The sequence below is a fragment of the Nanorana parkeri genome, unplaced genomic scaffold, assembly GCF_000935625.1.
Source record: "Nanorana parkeri isolate BGI_ZX_2015 unplaced genomic scaffold, ASM93562v1 scaffold1480, whole genome shotgun sequence".
In the NCBI taxonomy this organism is placed as follows: Eukaryota; Metazoa; Chordata; class Amphibia; order Anura; family Dicroglossidae; genus Nanorana; species Nanorana parkeri.
This window is the reverse complement of record NW_017307748.1, coordinates 283,352-302,670: the sequence shown is the minus strand read 5'-3', so window position 1 is coordinate 302,670 and position 19,319 is coordinate 283,352. Positions and strand designations below refer to the sequence as shown.

General features: G+C 42.7%; 1 protein-coding gene across 1 annotated transcript in view; it reads right to left on the bottom strand.

Annotated features, from left to right (window-relative positions):
• PIWIL2 (piwi like RNA-mediated gene silencing 2) overlaps positions 1–19,319 on the bottom strand; it is a 92,243-nt gene that overhangs the window by 67,638 nt on the left and 5,286 nt on the right. Inside the window, exons 3-8 of the mRNA XM_018570216.1 lie at positions 17,036–17,180; positions 14,239–14,391; positions 10,415–10,525; positions 7,519–7,636; positions 3,135–3,259; positions 1,201–1,281 (exon numbers count right to left, since the gene is read on the bottom strand). Of these exons, the coding sequence (XP_018425718.1) occupies positions 1,201–1,281; positions 3,135–3,259; positions 7,519–7,636; positions 10,415–10,525; positions 14,239–14,391; positions 17,036–17,180 (733 nt within the window). The remainder of the gene's footprint in view (positions 1–1,200; positions 1,282–3,134; positions 3,260–7,518; positions 7,637–10,414; positions 10,526–14,238; positions 14,392–17,035; positions 17,181–19,319) is intronic.

Genomic DNA, 19,319 nt, shown 5'->3' with positions numbered 1-19,319 from the left:
GAATCAGGGGTAAGTATTGGAGCATTGAGCGAGTACTCACGTAAATACTTGGTATCAGCATCGATACCGATACTAGTATCGGTAACGGCGCATCCCTACCGGCGTCCCCCAGCGACGGCAGAGCTGCTGAAAAACCTCCGGGTTTAGAGACCACTCCCCCGGATCCACCGACTGTCGACTGAGTGAAAAAAATTCCCAGAGAAAATTTTTTAGCTCCTTACTCCTGACGCTAGGCAAAAAACTGGAGACTTGTCAGCAAGTGAGGGGTTGGGCCACCAGCAGGGGCCGCCCCTAGGCTGTCTTGTCTTTTTAGTTATGTGCCTAGCGTCCTACTCCTGCAGGTGGCGATATACCCTACCATTCAGGATCTACAATCTGTTGCCCTGTGTCCTTCAATGAACGGGAGAGAAATACACATTTCATTTCCTGGTTAGCAGTACTACAGAACGATAATGCTCTCCAGCTGTCTATAGACTAATTGATGGACTGTTAAGGTGGCTAACCGTTTATCTCTTAAGCTGCTGAATAGACTGTCCAATTTAAAGAGAAACACAAGAGGGAGAATCTAGCAATCTGTACATGAAATACAGACTAAGGTTCTGTTCACACATTAGTGGTAGGGATGCACCAGTGCCGATACCAAGTATTTGGGTGTGTACTCGTCCAAATATTCCGATACCCACGATACTGGAACTTCTGTTCAGAGGAAGATTTCCTCTGACCGGCAGTGCCTCGAAGGAACATGGAGCCGGCTTCCTGATTGGCCAGGAAGCCGGCTCCATGCTGTTTAGCTGAGTAGAAGCTGATTGGCCAGGAAGCCAGTTCCATGCTAGCCAAAGTACCGGTATCAGTGCATCCCTAATTAACGGTGTCCTGCGCATATTCGTACTTGGGGAAGCGTGTAAAACAAAAACAAACTCATTCTATTGTAGTTTTTTCCGGCTATAGTAGTAGCCACAAACGTGTGGAAACAGCACATATGTTAAAATGGGCGCTTTTTCGTTCCTCGCGGACAGACTCACAGAAAACCCACGCTGAATTTCAAACCGCTATGTGTGAACGGAGCCATAAACTTATGCTGAAGATGACATGGCAAACAGCAAGAAATCAAAAACACAACATACTCCTTATTGATGTCTACAATCTCTAACATCATGTCACATGTTTACAAGTGGTCATGCAACAGAAAGGCAAGCTCACCTATATTGATGTAGCACTGTGGCACTTGAAGGGTCATAGAAATTTCGCCCAACCAGTTTCATGTCCAGAATTTTCATCACCCTAGAAATGAACACACAAAAGAAGCTCTTTTAATGATTGAGGCTGAATTCACACAAAAACATTAGATTATCACCTTTAACCCCTTAGTGACAGGGGATGACTGCTCACGTGCACTGTATGTTAGCAGCTATTAGGCTCCCGAATGCCGGTAACCGATGAGATCAGCGGTTACCTTATTTAAATGGATGCCTCACTATCAAAGCATCCATTAATGAACGTTTTAAGCTTTTTCGGACATCCGATCGCTTTCAGTGAATTGGTGCCTGACAGTGATAGGAGTGTGGTGTGAAACGCACTCCCTATCAGTCACTGTTAGCCAGCTGTACAGATCGGGATCAGCAAATCCCAACGTGTATCGGCTTTTTGCCTAATGTTTAAGCATAGAAGTATTCAGCGAAAGCCAAATGTTGTCTGTTTCAGGTTTCTGATTTTTGTGGCAAGCAGCGACAATGATCAGAAGTCTTCAGCGACATCTTATCCTGACATGCTGCAGTACATGTCAGAGTCACTGTCACTAAGGTTATTATTGGCTGTTCCTGAGTTTGGAGCAGCCTAACAATAGTGACATCCATTCACAATGACAGCTTGATATACAATTGACAAGCAAGCAATAATAAATAAAAAATTAAATATATTTTTATACTATCATTATAAAAATTACCCCTTGCAATGTAAATCTGCAGCTGAGCTGCAGATTTGTTTTTCATCCTAAGGGGTTAATTTTTTTAATTTAACCCCCTCATGACGGCGATGCTAAAAGTATGTTGCTGTCACCAAGTGTGACACTCAGGCTGGGTTCACACCTAGGCGTATTGCAAAAGCGCGACCGTCGCGCGGTAAAAAAGTCGCGCGACCGTCGCGTTTTTAGAAAAACAGTTGTGTTAATAATAATAATAAATAATTTATAAAAAGTAAAAATTAAAAAAAGTAAATAAAATACAAAATAATTAAAAATAAAAGTGAAAAAAAAGTAAAAATCAATACAAATTCTAAAAAATAAAGTAAAAAGATAATAAAATAAAAAAAGTAAAAAAGAAAAAAATGTTTTAAATGTGTGTGTTTCCCTATTTTATACTAAACGTTTTTTAAACCCCGGTGCCCAAACTAAAACACAATACAAAACTAATTTTCAGTGTTGGCACTTTTGAGATAAAAATATTGATTTTACGTTGCAGTTTAAGCACTCGGGCTCAAAAACGTCAACCATCACTATAAAGAGGAACTTTAAATTGTAGCACACAACAAAATTTATAAATAAAAACATACCAAACACATCTTTATTAACCATGTATATACCTGTATGTCCTTGTTCTTTAAGTGGTTATACCAAGATCATGGCTCAGACTCAGGGGAACAAAAGTCACCCTCCAGAAGGAAGGACAGTGTCAGCACCAATTCAGAGATGGTTTGAGGATCTACAGCCGAGTGATGCACAAATAAGCTGGCGAGTATATCATAGGCCAGGGGTAGCCAAACTCTGGCCCTCCAGCTGTGGTGAAACTGCAAATCCCATGATGCATCTCTCTCCAGGAGTCATGTCTGTGGCTGTGAGAATCGTCCAATGTCTCATGGGATTTGTAGTTCCACCACAGCTAGAGGGCCGGAGTTTGGCTACCCCTGTCTTAGGCCAAGAGTAGAGTTAAACACTAAGCCTTGTCCACCCCTACACAAGCTATAGCCAGCTCTTCCACACAGATCTCCGAAGGAAGAAGACTGGTAGTGAAGTCTAAGCTTCGGTCCACCCTGTCTATTCTATGGGCAGATTTAAGCCCATGCTATCGCAGAAAGTTGTGTAGTGTAGAGCATGACAAAAAAAAAATTAAATAAAAAATTAAATGGAAAATGACCCTTACTTTCTTACAACCACATTATAGAAAGGAATGCACAAATCTGAGCTGGGATCCAAGATTTTTGTCATTTGTATTGTAAGTTTTATCTTCTGTCCATCAGTTCGGCGTTCGCTCTCAAGCTCGACAGTCTGCAGACAGAAAAAAATGACACAGCAAATGTGTTTTGTTAAATTGATTACACATACAATATGAACTGAAAATTCTCAACATACACTGAGTGGCCAGATTATTATGACCACCTGACGTTTGTAGGCAAATTAGCTATAATTTTGCGCTGAAGTTGCTAGAGGGCCAGACCATTATAAATAGTGAAGCGGGTTGTTTACCACAACAGTAGAAGTGGTTTCTGAAGATACGTGGAAACAACGCGATTTAGCAGCCTTTAAACGTGGGTCGGAGCCATGGAGCGAGTATCAGCAAAACAGCAGAATTTGTTAAATGTTCAAGAGCAGCTGTTGTTAAAGAGTTTAAAGACCGGACTGTCAGCCGAAAATCTGGGTCTGAACGTGCGAATTGTGGCCGTCAGCGACTAGTCAATGTTAGGGCAGAACGGAGAGTGGCAAGACTGGTACAAGACAACGGAAGGGCAACAGTGCCGTGTCACATTCCTCACATCACCTTTCACCATCTCGTGGAGTCACAAGGAGGCCCAATGAAGTCAGCTCGTGGCCCAACGAAGTACTGATGGGGTGGTCATAATAATCTGGCCACTCAGTGTATATGTAAAGCAAATCTGTCCTATGCAGCAAGATCCCAGCCCTGCACAGTAAACTGAAACAAAGCCGAATGTGCTTTTCATTTTCCAACTGATAGTTCTATTTTAGAGGAATCAGCATTAGAGAAATAGTATTTTGGACTTACCAGTAAAATGAGTTGTTTGGAGTCCAGTACAGGACACAGGCAGATTCAGAGATGACTGGGTAAAATGCAGGCATCACTAGGTGATTGAACACTGACCACATCTAGGAGAACAGACCAGGTGGCGGCCTTACATATTTGCAGAGCAGATTCTCAATAGTGAAGAGCCCAAAAGGTACTAACAGATATCTTGAGTGTGCCTTCACAGGACAAGGTAGAGCCCTACCTGTGGCAAAATAGGCATGCACAATGTGAAATGCACCACAAATGCTGGAACAAGATGTACGAAGCCCCCTGAGAGGTTCTTTAGATGATTATCTGGATGAAGCTGTACCTGAGAGATGAACTTGGGACGGCCCAAACCACATCCAAACAATGGAGGACAATCTCTTGGGGATGTTTCTGAGCAGGACAAAAGGAAAGAAGGACTATGTCCTGATTCAGCTGCAACACGGACATCTCATGCAGGGAGAAATCATTAGGCCTAAGAATTACCCTATACTTGTGAAGAACAAGGAATGATTAATTTCATGGAAGTGCTGCCAATTCTGAAACCCTCCTAGCAAAGGGGACATCAACAAATAAAACCACCTTGTGCACAGGATCCTTCAGAGAGGCATCTCTCATAGGTCCAAAGGGAGGTCACTGAAGAGATGAAAGTACCAGCTTAAGAAACCAGTGTCACTGGAGGGCATCTAGAAGGAGCAGGGCAGTGCAGTCATACAGGAACCAGGGGATACCCAGTGGGTGAACAGAGATTCACCCTCTGACGTGTCTGTCGATCCAAACGGAGGGATGAGGGAACCCACCACCCTTAGTTTACCCACTTGGAATGAGCACAGGGCTTTAGGGACTGGGTCACACCAGTACAGATATGCCACTGCCCTGGACCTGTATACACCCTGCAGCTAACCTTACATGGTGCACCATGTGCCAAAGTGGGCGCCTAATGCAATATTCAGTGCCTGCATCAGCAGCACAGGCTGACCCAGCATATTCCATCCAGTGGGATCTGGGTATAGTCCCCAAAGCTGTTGCCATGGGGAACCAATCCAAAAGCTGTGAAGTTGCCGTCATGGCCATACACTTCTAAAGAAATACGATTGAATAATCACAGGACAAAAAAAGAAAACTACATATATCTTCACTCACTAGAGAGATGGTCATCATCTAAGAACATTAACAGGGTCCTCACGACTCTAGTCAGTGTCCAATCACCTACCGATACCTACATATTACCAAGCAGTCTCTGATCTGTACTCCATGATCAAGACAAATTTGGTGTTCTCCCTGTGCTCTCCATATGCTGTTCTGGCAGAGGGCCTGTCAGATGAAGCAATGCAGGTCAATGGCCAGGTACGACCCAGATGTTGCTTCTAATGTTTAGGACAACATGACATGAACCCTGGCCCAGTGAGCAAAGATTTGTCTACTCACTTCACTCTCTTGGGTCTGACAACGAGGGGAGCTTGGTGAGAGTCACAAACACAAACCTGCCATCCTTATGAATGTTCTTTCAAAGAGTAATGGCAAAGGGGTTGGAGCTTCCTAAACTGCTCTGTGCCTGAACACTGCAGATTTCACCTGGTGACACCCACACTAAACTTTGCATTGCACTTTAACACTAGTCTGATCTGAATGACAGACTCAGAACAACATGATACTTCATGGAAATACTAAACACAAATAACTCAAGTATTCCTCCTGCAGTGGCAGGGAAATATTGGTCACATGGACAGCATTCAGGCAGGAAAAAGGCAGTTAGGGGACCCGTGTGAACAATAATTCTCCAGATCAGCAGAAACTACATAATATTTCAGTACAGCGCTGCATGACGGAATAAATGTCAGTTAAAGTACCGCAGCGCTGAATACTGAAAAATGGCCGGGATGGGAAGGGGGTTTAACACCGCGGATGTCAACTGGTTAAAGGATGGAAAAATACAGAATTACAGTTATTATGGGGTGTGCATAAGCTTATTTTTTGGGGATTATATTTGCATATTGCGCGTACGCAGCTCCATGCACAGACTCAGCATGCCAGCACAGAACCGGAACCAAACAATCAAGCAGCCGAAGACTCAAAACCCTAAATATCGGGAAGAAGATGGAAGTGCCAGTGAGCGAGGAGCGCAGCGCTGGAGGGGACCATTTTGTTAGGTTAGGCTATTATAATAAAATATGCTGCGCGTACCAGCACAATCTAGTTAAACGCTCCAGGGCTCTCCTTTTTTTGTTTTAGAAGACCCTTTTTGTCTCCTTTAACAAGATACACAGAACATTGGCAACAATCCTTAACTATCATTAGCTGTTCACATTTTCTTTCAACATTTTAAAAAAACATTTGATCCATATAAATCTGAACAACAACCTAAATTTCAACTGTTCTAACATATCAGTTCATTCTTTTGAGCCGGTGTTCTATCGAAAGTTCCAACTTGTCGACTTGTCCAACTGGTGACGTCACATCCGTTGACTGCCAGTAGGAGATGTACAGGAGATGGTGCTAGTGCACCAGCCCAGGAAATCCTTGTCGAACTGTCTAACTATTGCCGCTCCACCTGCACGGCTATCCACTTCTATGACCTACTATTTATATTTGTCCTAGGTTATAGAAGCCCATAGCCGCGCAGGCGCAGTGGCTATTGCCTCATAGGATGTTTACAGCATGTTACAGCGCCTGCGCGGCCAAATTATTCTTTCTACAACCACAGTTGCCACTGCGCCTGTGGGGCTATCGGCTTCTATAACCTTGGACAAATATAAGTTTGTCCTAGGTTATAGAATCCGATGAGCCGCTAGCCACGCAGGCGCAGTGGCAATAGTTAGACAATTCGACAAGGATTTTCTGCCCATGTGCACTAGCTCCATCTGCTGTAATCCTCTAATGGCAGTCACCGGATGTGACGTGCCCAGTCGGAGAGCTCGACAAGTCTGAGCTTTCGATAGAACACAGTCTTTTTTAATAAATCACTGCAAAGTGAGTAACGTACAGCAGTCAAATAACCTGGGACTTTTCATTCCAGGGCAAACTGTAATCTGACTAGTTGCAATAAGATACTGCACATCATTGTTGTTTATAACCCATAAACCAACTGTGTCCAGGAGAACCATAAGCTGGGTTCACACCTAAGCGACATCAATTTCGATGCACGTTTGCGTTTTTGTGCGCGTTTTATGCGCATTAATCTAATTGCGCATTTTTGTGAGCAGGTTGTAGCACATTGATGTTATTGAGCAAACGCACCTAAAACGCGTGAAAACACAGCAAACGGGCGTTTTCAAGTGTTTCCTATTGAGTCTATGGGACCAAAACGAGCTGTAATATGCAAAGAAAAAAAAAAAGCTCCTGTACTTTTTCCAGCCACAGGCATTTTGCTCATTACAAACGAAACACTCAGATATGAACAGGGCCATAGAAATTAATGGCATTTTTTTTAGGGCAGAAAAAGCACTACAGTGTGAACCAGGCCTAAGAGCTGATCTCAATTTTATCATCTGGCAGTGCAATCACCTCACGTTCCTGGTACCTGAGAAAGTTTGACTGGTAGGAAGAGAATAGCACCATCAAAAGCTGAAACTTGTCCCGTCACTGAGCGGTGTTCTTTTAACATGCCAAAGCGCATACCGCGGCACTCCACATTGGGTCTGTGCAAGCAAAAAGACAGAGATAAGACCAACAGGCATCTACAACAACAAGAAGGAAGTTATGCCTAAGGCACTTAAAACTAGATCATTCACATGTATAGTGATCAGGGCCAATTCCAGCGTAAATGAATAGAGGTACCCTGGGACATTTATCAATTCTGTTGCACAGCAATGCTAGGAACAGGGACACAGATTGTGCAACAGATTTAAGGCTCATTCACAGAATGTCCCTTCACCTGTATTTTTCTGCACACCACTGCAGATATATGGTATGAACAGGGCACATAGAAAACACTTAATTTCTATGTCCCCTGTTCATACCATACATATGCAGTGGTGTGCAGAAAAACATAACTCAATGGTCATGGTGTAAACAAGCCCTTAATACAAGGTTACAGCTTATGTCATACATTGCTGCTCTTGCTGTGTAACTATAAAAGTTACACATGAAAAATAATTTAAAAAAATATATATATATTTTTTAAAGTCCACCCATACATACACCCATGCAAACATGTGTCGGGTGTGTCGGCAAGAACGTCGCAGTGAAAGCAATAATTTTAGGCCCATCAATCACTAAACTGATGAGCGGCAAAAGCTTTTAAAGCGTCACATTTGGTCAATTTTGGGTATGGTAGTTTTTTTAGCGATTTTGCAGGTGTGCGCAATTTTAAAGCTTGACATGTTTGGTGTCTATTTACCCAACGTGACCCCGTCTTTTACATTTTACCAAAACATTGGGTAATAGTTTCCTAACAATGAAAAAAAATTTCACCATTTTCAGTAATTTTTCCTTAATACAGTAAAAAATAAAAATCCCAGTGGTGAATAAATACCACCAGAAGAAAGCTCTGTTTGTCCCCAAAAAATGGTATAAAAATCATTTCAGTACAGCGTTACATGACAGAATAAATGTCAGTCAAAGTACCACAGCACTGAATACTGAAAAATGGCCTGGACAGGAAGGGTGTTAACACGTGGCCAGCAAGTGGTTAAATGATGGGACTGTTTAGGCCCCATTCACACTGCGCGATTTGCATTTTGCGCGATATCGCGCAAATGCTTGCATCGGCAAGCTAGAATCACGGCAAAAGGGTCCAGCTGTAGCGACTCACGACCCGCGACAGCAGGACCCTTTGCCCCATTGTCAAGCATTGGAGAGCGATATAGTGCGGTAAATAGCCGCGATATCGCGGGAATTACCGCGCAATAAAATCGCTTAGTGTGAACGGGGCCTTAGAGTAAAAATCTGTCACATCTTCAGTTATAAATTTGTCGCAAAACTTTGCGAAATGTCGCACTTGGCTGCCGAAGAATAAAAACGCATAGGTGTGTAAACCTGTTCCAGAAACTCTGCTGAATGAAAGGCCATATGATTTACAACTGTGTGGCCAATTTGCTTGAAAAATGTGCCCCATGCGCCTGAATTCCTAGGCAGATATCTGCGATACATTTGCAAGGTATTAAGAAATGCTTGAATTAAGAAATGTTCAGGATCAGGTTTCCTTCTGTCGCAGCCCAGACTTTAGAGCAGCGAGGAGGAAGACTCCTTATGACTCAAGCTGTAATCTTGTAATAAATCCGGTGTATGAACTGTCTCACTGCTCCTGCCTAGCATTGCTTGCTCTACACCAAAATTGATAATCCCCCCAGAATATGTATAAAATCTATGTAGGCTCAATTAACCACTTGATGACCAGGGTGTTGAACCCCCTTCCTGTCCCGGCCATTTTCCAGTATTCAGCGCTGCTGTACTTTGACTGACATTTATTCCGTCATAAAACGATCTACAGAAATTAACTTTATATCATTTTCTTTGGGACACGTAGAGCTTTCCTTTGGTGGTATTTAATCACCACTGGGGGGGGGGGTTATTTTTTACTATATAATGAAAAAAGTTCAGAAAATTTTGGGGGGAAAAACGGTTTGTTTTGTTATAAGACATTGATTATTATCCAATTATTATCCAATTTTATGGTAAAATATAAAAGACGGGGTCACGTCGGGTAAATAGACACCAAACATGTCAAGCTTTCAAATTGTGCGGGCACAAGATAAAATCGCAAAAAACTACCATACCCAAAATTCACCATAGGCGACGCTTTAAAAGCTTTTACCGCTCATCAGTTTAGTGTTATCGGCGATTAATATTGGCCAGAGAATTATTGTTCACACTCCGACGTTGGCGGTGATATTTAACATGTGTGGTGTAATCATTGTTTTCAGGTGTGGGTGCACCCGACGCATATTTACATTTATATGTGCATGCACACAGGGGCGGGGGACCTAACCTTATTGCTATTACATAGGGGGCTAACAAGCCCCTTACGTGATAGCCAATATACAATGACAGGTCCTCTTTATGGAGACATCAGGAGTCCCCAAGACGTTAGTCTCATACAAGCGTTCAGCTGGCTGTAGAGCTCGCTGATGCTTGTATGTAACAGCCGATACCGGCTGTTTACATTCCCAGCGGGATTCTGCTCGGAGGAGCGCATGAGCAGGAAAAAAAATCATGTACGTCCACCCACTGGGAAGAAGTTGCCGTCCGCCCATGTATTCACAATGGGCAAGTGGTTAAAGTTAAGGTCTGTGGGTTGCCAGGTACTACATATAATACTCTATGACCAATAATCAGATTAAGTATTCCTGGGTTGTCATCTATAAAGATGTCTTATATTCTTACAAGCAAAACTTGATGTCTAGATGTACAGATCATGACGTTTTATCATGGAAATTGCAGTTGTAGCCAATAGAGAAAAATACAAAAAAGCTTACGTGAAAGTGACATGGTACTGATAAACTGCTTCATTTTTGCAGATGATTTTGATTAAATTTATCCCAAGTGAAGTGGGGATGCCTTTTGAGCCTAGTTTAACTAATGGTGCCCTGTAAAGGAAGAAGGTATGTCAGAGAGTCTGCAAAATGTTCTTACGTTATAAAATAAAGCAATATTCTTATTTGGTATTCACAGAGTGAAAACATATTGCACAGCATTTTGCAGAGCATGCTAAACCATTAGAATTACTCCCTGCCCCAGCAGAGCTTACAATCTAATGCCCTTACCAAAAGGTAAACAACACACACACCAATTTGCCCAATAAAACTGTCAATATGTTTTGGAAAACACAAAAAAAAATAAAGTGTGTGTGTGTGCGCGCACGCTTATTAAACAGAAGATGAGGGTTAGATTCAGTTTCTTCTCACTTCCTGTCCATCTCTCACATTATTACGCAATATTTTAGCAGGGTGTGAGAAGGTTAAAACCTCCACTATCCTTTATTGCCGTCAATGTCCCCTACTGAGAAGACCATCTTCTCTTTAGGGACATAGGATCAACTTGATGTTTACACTGGGCTCCCTTTCTTCACCATTGGTGATCAAAAAGTGTGTGTCTGTGTGTTTGTATCTGTCTGTGTATGTGTGTGTGTGTCTGTCTGTCTGTGTGTGTCCTCCCACTCTCCCTGTAGAGCATTTCCCTCCAGTAATATTTTTTTCTTTTACCCTATAGGCGAGTTCCTATTGACGTGAGCAAAACCAACAAAACTATCTAAAAAATAAATCAAGGCAACTGGACTTGCTGTTTTTTTATTTAACTCGTTTTCCTAGTCATCCAACTATAGTTTTCTCAATTCTGAATTGAGAAAGCTAGAACTACATCTCACAAAAGCTTTTAACTACATACAGTGCATGGGTAGGCTTTATAAACATTAGGGCAACAGCAGTGTTTTGCCGATAAAGAAATAAAAAAGGTATGCATTTATAGAGGAAGATAGGTGGACTTTTGCAGACCAGGGCCTGACAACAATGCTTGGAAATACAGTGCAAAATAGACATTTTGTTGTTAGTTCAAACAGGAAGTTAGGAGCGCACTGGTTTTGTTGCAGATTAACAGGCATTTCTTAGTTCTTCATGAAGGGATGCAGGTCCAAAAAGGATTCTGAGATTCATGTTATATTACTGCACACAGGCGTATTGGTCAATGGTAAATAAAAGCTGTTAGTCAGCCAGGATATATTCCTTCCCACTCCCATCATGCTTCAGTTTTTCAATGTAATTAGAATGGACGTGTCACGTACCTTGGTATGAGCCTGAAGTGACGAGGAAGGCCTTCCCTTGCTGCTCTCGTCCGAGCCCCACTGGAGATGGAACAGTAGTTATACAGACAGAGAGGGGCACGAGTGCCTGGTATGACTACTGGACACACTGGATGTGCTGATGATGACAACAGGACGCTAGAGACAGCTAGTGGAAGATGGCAGATCAGACGACACTTGTGTGAGAGGCTGAAGCGCAGTCAGGGACAAGCCAGATCGGTAACGTGCGGTCAGCGTGGTACAAAAGTAGGTGACAGAAGCAGAGTCAGGAACAGGACGGGTCATACACTAGCGAGCAGAATGGTACCGGAACAGGAGGCAGGAGAATGGTCAGGGACGGGCCGAGGTCAAAAGGCAGGCAGAGTCAAGAATCAAGCTGGGTCAAACAGGTATCAGGAGCAGAAACACAGATGCAGGTTACAGCTGAAGATCTCTCAGCAAAGTGTAGATGCAGGAGCCATCTTTAAATAGCGCGCCTGGCGCCAAGGAAATGCGTGTGCACGTTTTTGTGCATGCGCAGTACTAGCAGCTACGCGCATGAGCATAGTGTGCAGTGGTCCAGGCAGAAGCTGCACTATGGTTGCTGACTGATGCACCCTGACAGGACGTCTTCTCTCCCAAGAAAGAAGAAAACGCTTGCCTCTCATACCTTGGCAAAGGTTTTGTTCAGGGTGATGCTCACATAGCTCCACCTAAACATCCTGTGACTCCATGGGATCGCAGCCTGGCTCTGTTGGCTTTTCAAATTCCGTTCTTCGAACCCATCAGAGATATTCCTCTGTCTTCACTCACCCACAAGGTTGTCTTCCTTAGTGCTATCACATCTATAAAGGTGAGGTTCTGAGTTGGTGGCCATCTCTTGTAAAGATCGCTTTCTGTTCTTACACAGAGACCAGGTTATCTTGAGGCCTAGCTCCCCCAGGGGGGTCCTTTTTCCTCCTTAACCAAGACATTGTAGTTCCATCTCCCAGTACATACCAAGGAGAGTTCTCGCTCAAGTCTACCTCTCTACCATGTTTTCCCTTCAGACTGACTGACTCTCCTTGTCATTCTGGATTGGTTCCTATATGGGACAGCCTGCCTCTCATTCCACAGTTTCTAGGCAGATTAGTCAACTACATAATCTCCATAAATAAGGTTCCACCTTATACTTTCAAGGCACATACTGCTAGATCTATAAGCGTGTATTGGGCTTTTCAGCATCAAGCATCTGTTTCCCAGGATTGCAAGGCTGCCGTCTTTTCACATTTTCGTTTTTACTGGGTCAGGCATCATCTGATGCCAGCTTGGAATGTAGATCCTTCAGGTGGCTCTTTGAGCTGCAGCTAGACCCAGTTCAGCTGTTTTTTGTGGGCCTGTTAGCATTCTGCTTGTTGTGTTGTCCACCCCTCAGCTGGACTGATCTTGGACACCCCATACATCTCAGAATCTTTCAGACCCTGTGTCCCTCAATGAACTATTAAGTAAAGAGGATTGTTGACTTACCTTAAAATTATTTTCTTGGGAATTCACCAAAGGACATATGTCCCACCCTTAGGTTTTATAATCACCCCTACTACTGAAGATTGATGGGGCGGGGGGGGGGGTTTTTTTTGGTTGCTTTTATTTACCAGTGTCCAATTCTCCTGTATGCAGCAATATAACATCTGTCTTAGAATCCTTCTGACGCTGTCCCTTAATGAACTCCAAGAAAAGGTTTTTACAGTAAGTCGCAAATCCTTTTTTTTTTAAATTATTATACAGGATTTATATAGCGCCAACAGTTTGCGCAGCGCTTTACAATATAAAGAAGACATTACAATCACAATACAATTCAAGACAAGATGGGAAGGAGGGCCCTGCCCGGAGGGCTTACAATCTAATAGGGAGGGGCCAGTGACATATGAGGTGGGAGCTGTGTGCGGATGAATTGTTTGAGAAAGTGATGATTAAGTGGTTAGGTTGAGGTGGGATAGGCTTCCCTGAAGAGATGAGTCTTAAGGGATCGTCTAAAGGCAGTCAGGGTGGGAGATAGACAGACAGGTTGGGGTACAGAGTTCCATAGAATGGGAGAGACTCTAGTTAAGTCCTGGAGGTGAGCATGGGAGGAGTTGATGGAGCTGGAAAGCAGAAGGTCTTTTGAAGAGCAGAGCGGACGGTTAGGGTGATACTTTGAGACAAGTTTTGAGATACAGCCGGGGGCAGAGTAGTGGATGGCTTTGTAAGTGGTTATTAAATATTTTGAATTTGATCCTTTGGGCTATTGGAAGCCAGTGCCGGGATTGACATACACTGCAGACACTGAGTGGTTGGTTAGGTGAATGAGTCTAGCAGTTGCATTCATGATAGACTGAGATTGGGAAAGCCTGGGTAGAGGTCGGCCAATTTATGTATTTGAAAATATTAAAGGGATTAAAACACGTGCATTTATTGTATTACTATAGTTTAGGGTTTTTTTTACTTGATCAGGCACTTTAGGTATGATGCTGTATATTTATACATAATTAAACAATGCTAATCTCTCACCTCTTATCTTCTTTCGTCACAATAGGAGCTGCTAGAGGACTTTCTGTTTTGGGAGGTGTGGATGGAAGAACCAGAGAGACAGGAGCCCTACCTAGTCCCCTACCAATAAGGGATGGAGGTGGACGTTCTGAAATTGAAGGGCTTACCGGAAATCTGCAAGAGGAAAAAAACATGAAAAACTACAAGATATAAACTTCCTGCAGCACTATGTTACCTGTGGTCTCAGTGCAACATATTTGCACTGAGAACAAAGGGTCATCTTCCTGGATTCCATAAACAATCCTAAATGCTCCTAAGGTGAAATCTCTCTGGCCCTGTGCAGTTTTCTTGTGGTTTATTAAAGCCTATTTGTAAAGTATACCTATCATGTACAGTGGAAAAGACAACTTTATAGACTGAACTTTTATTTAGTACTTTTCAAAAATCTGCCCCCATTCTAGACGAGTATATTTGCATAATTTATACCCCTGCTCAAGCCTACCTAACTTTCAAAAACTAGGAGATTGCATTATGTCAAATATTTTGTGAAAGCACATAAGGGGCTAGAGAGAATGAAGCATAAACTACCTCCCCAAAGAAGAACTCCAGGAAAAATCACAAACTTTCCCTTGCAGTGGGGCTACCTCCACATTGCAAAGGTTAAGTGTTTGTGTAGAGCACTTAAAACAGTTATATTCTGTTTAACCTGATCCCAGCTTCCGCAGTGGTCAATGGTCAGCATTCACCTCTTCCCCTTCGCTCCGGCTATGGAATGTCAACAGACCTGCATTAGATGTGATGAAGTCAGCGGTCCTTAGACCGCTGCCACCGGCGCCCAGGGGAGAAAAGGCTTCAGGGACTGGTCTAGCAGCCCAGAGGAAACCTGCGGAACCGAGAATCAGGTATGTAAATCTGCTTTATTTGTGTCCTCCAACCAAAAAGAGCACTTAACACTTGCAGAGCAGGGATAGCAAGACTGCAAGGGTAAGTTTCTGGTTTTCTCCATACTGTACTTCCATATAATTTACTTTTGAGGTGCAAAAGATGGTTAAAAGGAGAACTATGAGGTGAGTGCTTTTCACTCACCTCATAGTTCTAGCCGACCTGTGATAATGAGACTGTCACAGGTCGGCGCAGTAGATCAGGAGGTGAGCGAACACATACCGGCGTTCGCTCACCTCTCGATCCTGTCACCGCTCTCTGACGTGCCAGGGGAGGGGCTGGATTCCCCCCTCCCCGCTCCGCCAGCGCTGACTGGCGGAACCGACGGATCAAAGTAAAGTTAAAAAAAAAACAAAAAAAAAACAGTTTTTAAAATTAAAATCAAATCAAATAAATGTAATAATAAAAAAATTGTAAAAGTCCCCTGCCCCCGCAAGCATGCGAGTCGCCACGTAAACACGCGTCGGGTGCGACTACGTATGAAGACGACGAACGCGCTACACATGTTGGGTATCGCCGCGCACGCCGGAGTGAGAGCAATAATTCTAGGGCCAGTATTTTGGGGTATCTCTAAATTGATGACCTGTGGGGGCTTTTAAAGCGTTGTTTCACGGACGCACGCAATTTGTAAACTGGGCATGTTGGGTATCGTTTTAATCGTTGTAACCTCATCTTTTATATTTGCTTTTAAAAAATGGGTATTTTGTTGTGTTTTGGGGCATGTAATTAAATTCATCACTAAATTTTGGGGTTTGATAAGGAGTTGCGCTAATATTGCGCAACATATACATTTGCAACTACCACCATTATATTGTATAGGGTCTTGGCATTCAGAAAATATATAATGTTGGGGGGTTTTACGTTATTTTCAGGCCTAAAATGTGGAATATAACATGGGTGCAAAAAATGAAAAAAAGGCCTCAGTCATGAAGGGGTTAAGCCAAAATATCCATCTTGATATTCAAGACTCCATTTTTGCTATACATAAGTCCCAAGTTTTGTAGAAATGAACAGTTTTATTTTTGCAAGGTTTGCAAAAATATATTTTGCAGACTCTGCAAATATTATTAACCTCAGTCTGCAGTCTAAGGGCCTTTTGCAGAATTTCCTGTTATCGGCAGCATCTTGGTTTGTGGGTAGCTGATATGGCGACAAAAACTCCCAAATATGGTATAGTGTCAGACACCAGACCAAGTCGTGCCCACCACAAAAGAACCATTAGTTCTTCAATTACTGTTTCGTTTTGATTAACAAAAATAATGCAAGTGTGGGAGTGGCTCTGTGGTTTGAGAGCGTTAACCGTTTCAAAGCTGCGCTAATCAAATTTTATTGGATAATTTGTATTTCCGTGCCTGCCCAGTGTGGGATGACACTGGGATGTGTCTCATGAATTATGCTAATGTACCTTTGCTTAAAAATTAATGCAATTCTTTTTTTGGGTGTAGTATGCTGGCTATCATACTGCCCAACATATGTTGAATAAATCTTACTTATGAGAGCACACAAATCTCTGTTTCTGGTTAGCACGAGATCTGGTATTCCTGCCAGGGCACTTTAGCCCTCCATTAAAAATGGAACCGAAACCTATACGAGGAAGGGTTGCTCCCCAATTACTTACCAATGCTGGCTGGTTTGGTTGACATATGCCATCAGAACTGAACAGCAGACACACCAGACTGATCATTCTGGAGTGGGATTAGTGGATAGTTTAGCTAGTATTTTTAGAATGAGTAACATCAGTAGCACACAGATTTTTAGACTCCAGCGATTTGTATTGGTCACCGTACATTGTAATGATCAGCATTCCGTTGTTCTAAAAACGTCTGTTAGAGACTCTAGTTTTAGGCTTCTCAGTAGCAGCAGAAAATGCACTCACCTGGCTCTCCCCAGAGGAACACCCACTGGCTCATGTTCACCTTTATGAACAGCCTCAGGGGGTTTTAAAGGGTAACGACTGGAAACACCTGGAATTTGAGGGGCAAAGCCCTCCCCTTGGGCTGCAGTCTTCAGGAAACCTCTCCCTGTAGGAAAAAGGCAGCTTCAAGTAAATCTACCAGAAACAAACAATTTTAAAAAAGGTAAAAAAAAAAAAAAAAGGAAACAAATGCATAAATGGAGGTCATCTCCATTGAAAATGGCACTGCAGTGTGATTTTTATTTTTTGGAGCCGGGTACAGGCAGCAGAAATTATAGGCATATCTCATTTTTATGTAAAAGCTGAGCTTGGCTCTTTCCTCTTCCACATCCCACTACATTAAGGGCCAATAAGGAGGCTCAGGCAGTAGAAGACATCCTGATCTGCTAAATACATAACCCCCCCCATAACAAATGCCACATCATGGTTGGGAAAAACAATCCTGGAGAGAAATGTTCATAAACAAACTATCCTTCTATTTGGGGAAAAAAAATGACCTTCTACCTGGCTTCTGAACTTGAGAGGATGACATTATAATGCTTATGGAGAGATCCTAGAAACACTAAATGATATAAAATCTCATGAGATGAAATTAAACCACTTCCCTTGGGCACTGCGGGCAGGAGATAAGTATATTATCTAACTTTTCTCCACAGGAAGAAATGGAATGTTCAGACCGAACCATGTTTTTTTCCCTAACCTTTTTAAAAAAAATTTAGGGCTGCGGAATTAACGATGAATTCCTTGATTAATCGTTAATTTTTTTGATCGATTAAAAAAATTTTGATCGGTACTCACCTCTCCGCCGGCTTCCGGGTCTTCCGTCGGAGATCCGGTGAGATGACGGACATCACCGCACTCCTCCCCCCTTCCCCAAGTGGCTTCATCGGGTAACGAAGGGGGGAGGAGTCCGGTGTCGTCGATGTCCGTAAGGGCTAACAAAGGGAAGGGGGAGGAGTCAGGTGACGTCGATGTCCGTGGCGTCACCGAACTCCCCCCCTTCGTTAGCCGACAGAGCCACAAAGGCGCCATGATTTAAAAGTACACAGAGAGAAAGTACTTAGAGCGCATCAGCCGTATCAAATAGGTTCTCAGAAGAAGCAAAAAAGCTATTGTTGCCATGCTGCTTACTGTTACTGCTTTTTGAAATTCAGTCCTGTTGCTCTTCAAGCGTGTGTAGTCAGCACAGAAAAAAGGATTTCAAATGACAAAAAAATGGAGTGGATTATTTAATAACCAACCGGCCCATACACACACGGAAGAGAGCAGTTTCCAGGGGACATTCACCTTTCCATTGTTGTAACCCTCCCCTTTCAATAAAACCTGAACGTGTTAAGTTTTTAAAAAAATATTAACCTTTTTTTAATTTTCTTTGTGTGGCCCTGTCCCCATTACCATTGTTGCTTAGACAAGAATTCTGTATGTGAGTTACAATTAATCGAAATTAATCGATTAAAAAAAATTTCGATTAATCGAACACAAAAATTTTAATCGGTAACAGCCCTAAAAAAAAAATATTTTATCTTTGTCGGGGGCTTTGGGGAAATATTGGGGGCCTAAAGAGACTCCTGATATTTCCCTTTTAAAAAAGAAAAAAAAGAGAATGAGGACACAAGAGTCCTAAATCTTTTTTTCTGCAGCCCCTGTTATGAATGAACAAGAAGCTTCTATACTGAGTGCTCCTGTCCATTCATAAATTGTAGATAAAGTATCAGTTACCATGTCCACAATCATGAATAAACAGGAAACGATGTAGAGCACTTCCTATTCATTCATAATTGGGGACAACTGTAAACATACTATGTTCTCAGTTATTTACAAACACTCAGCGATAAATTGATCGCTGAGTGTATGTATACCTCCCTCCATCTGGCCTAACCTGTCACAGGAGGCTGAGCGTCCCGAAAGTTTCTCTCCTCCCTGCCCTGCTGGGTGCTGCTCTGTGTCAAAGGGGAGACAGAGTAGCGCCCAGCAGGAAGGAGAGAAACTAGACATGTACTAAATTTTCGGCAAAAAAATTGTCCTTTTGTCATTTTGCCCAAATTGCCATTTTCGGGCGTATTAATTTGGTGGCCAAAATGTTGGTGCATCCCTAGTAAAAAGCATAACTTGCTTTTTATTGCAAGGTCTGCTTTAACTGAGTTTATCTCTAAATCTGCGGACGTGCTGAAGGTAGCTGTAATATACAGATGCTATCATATACAAAGTAAGAATTTGGTAAGTGTGTAGCTAGTGGTCTTGAACC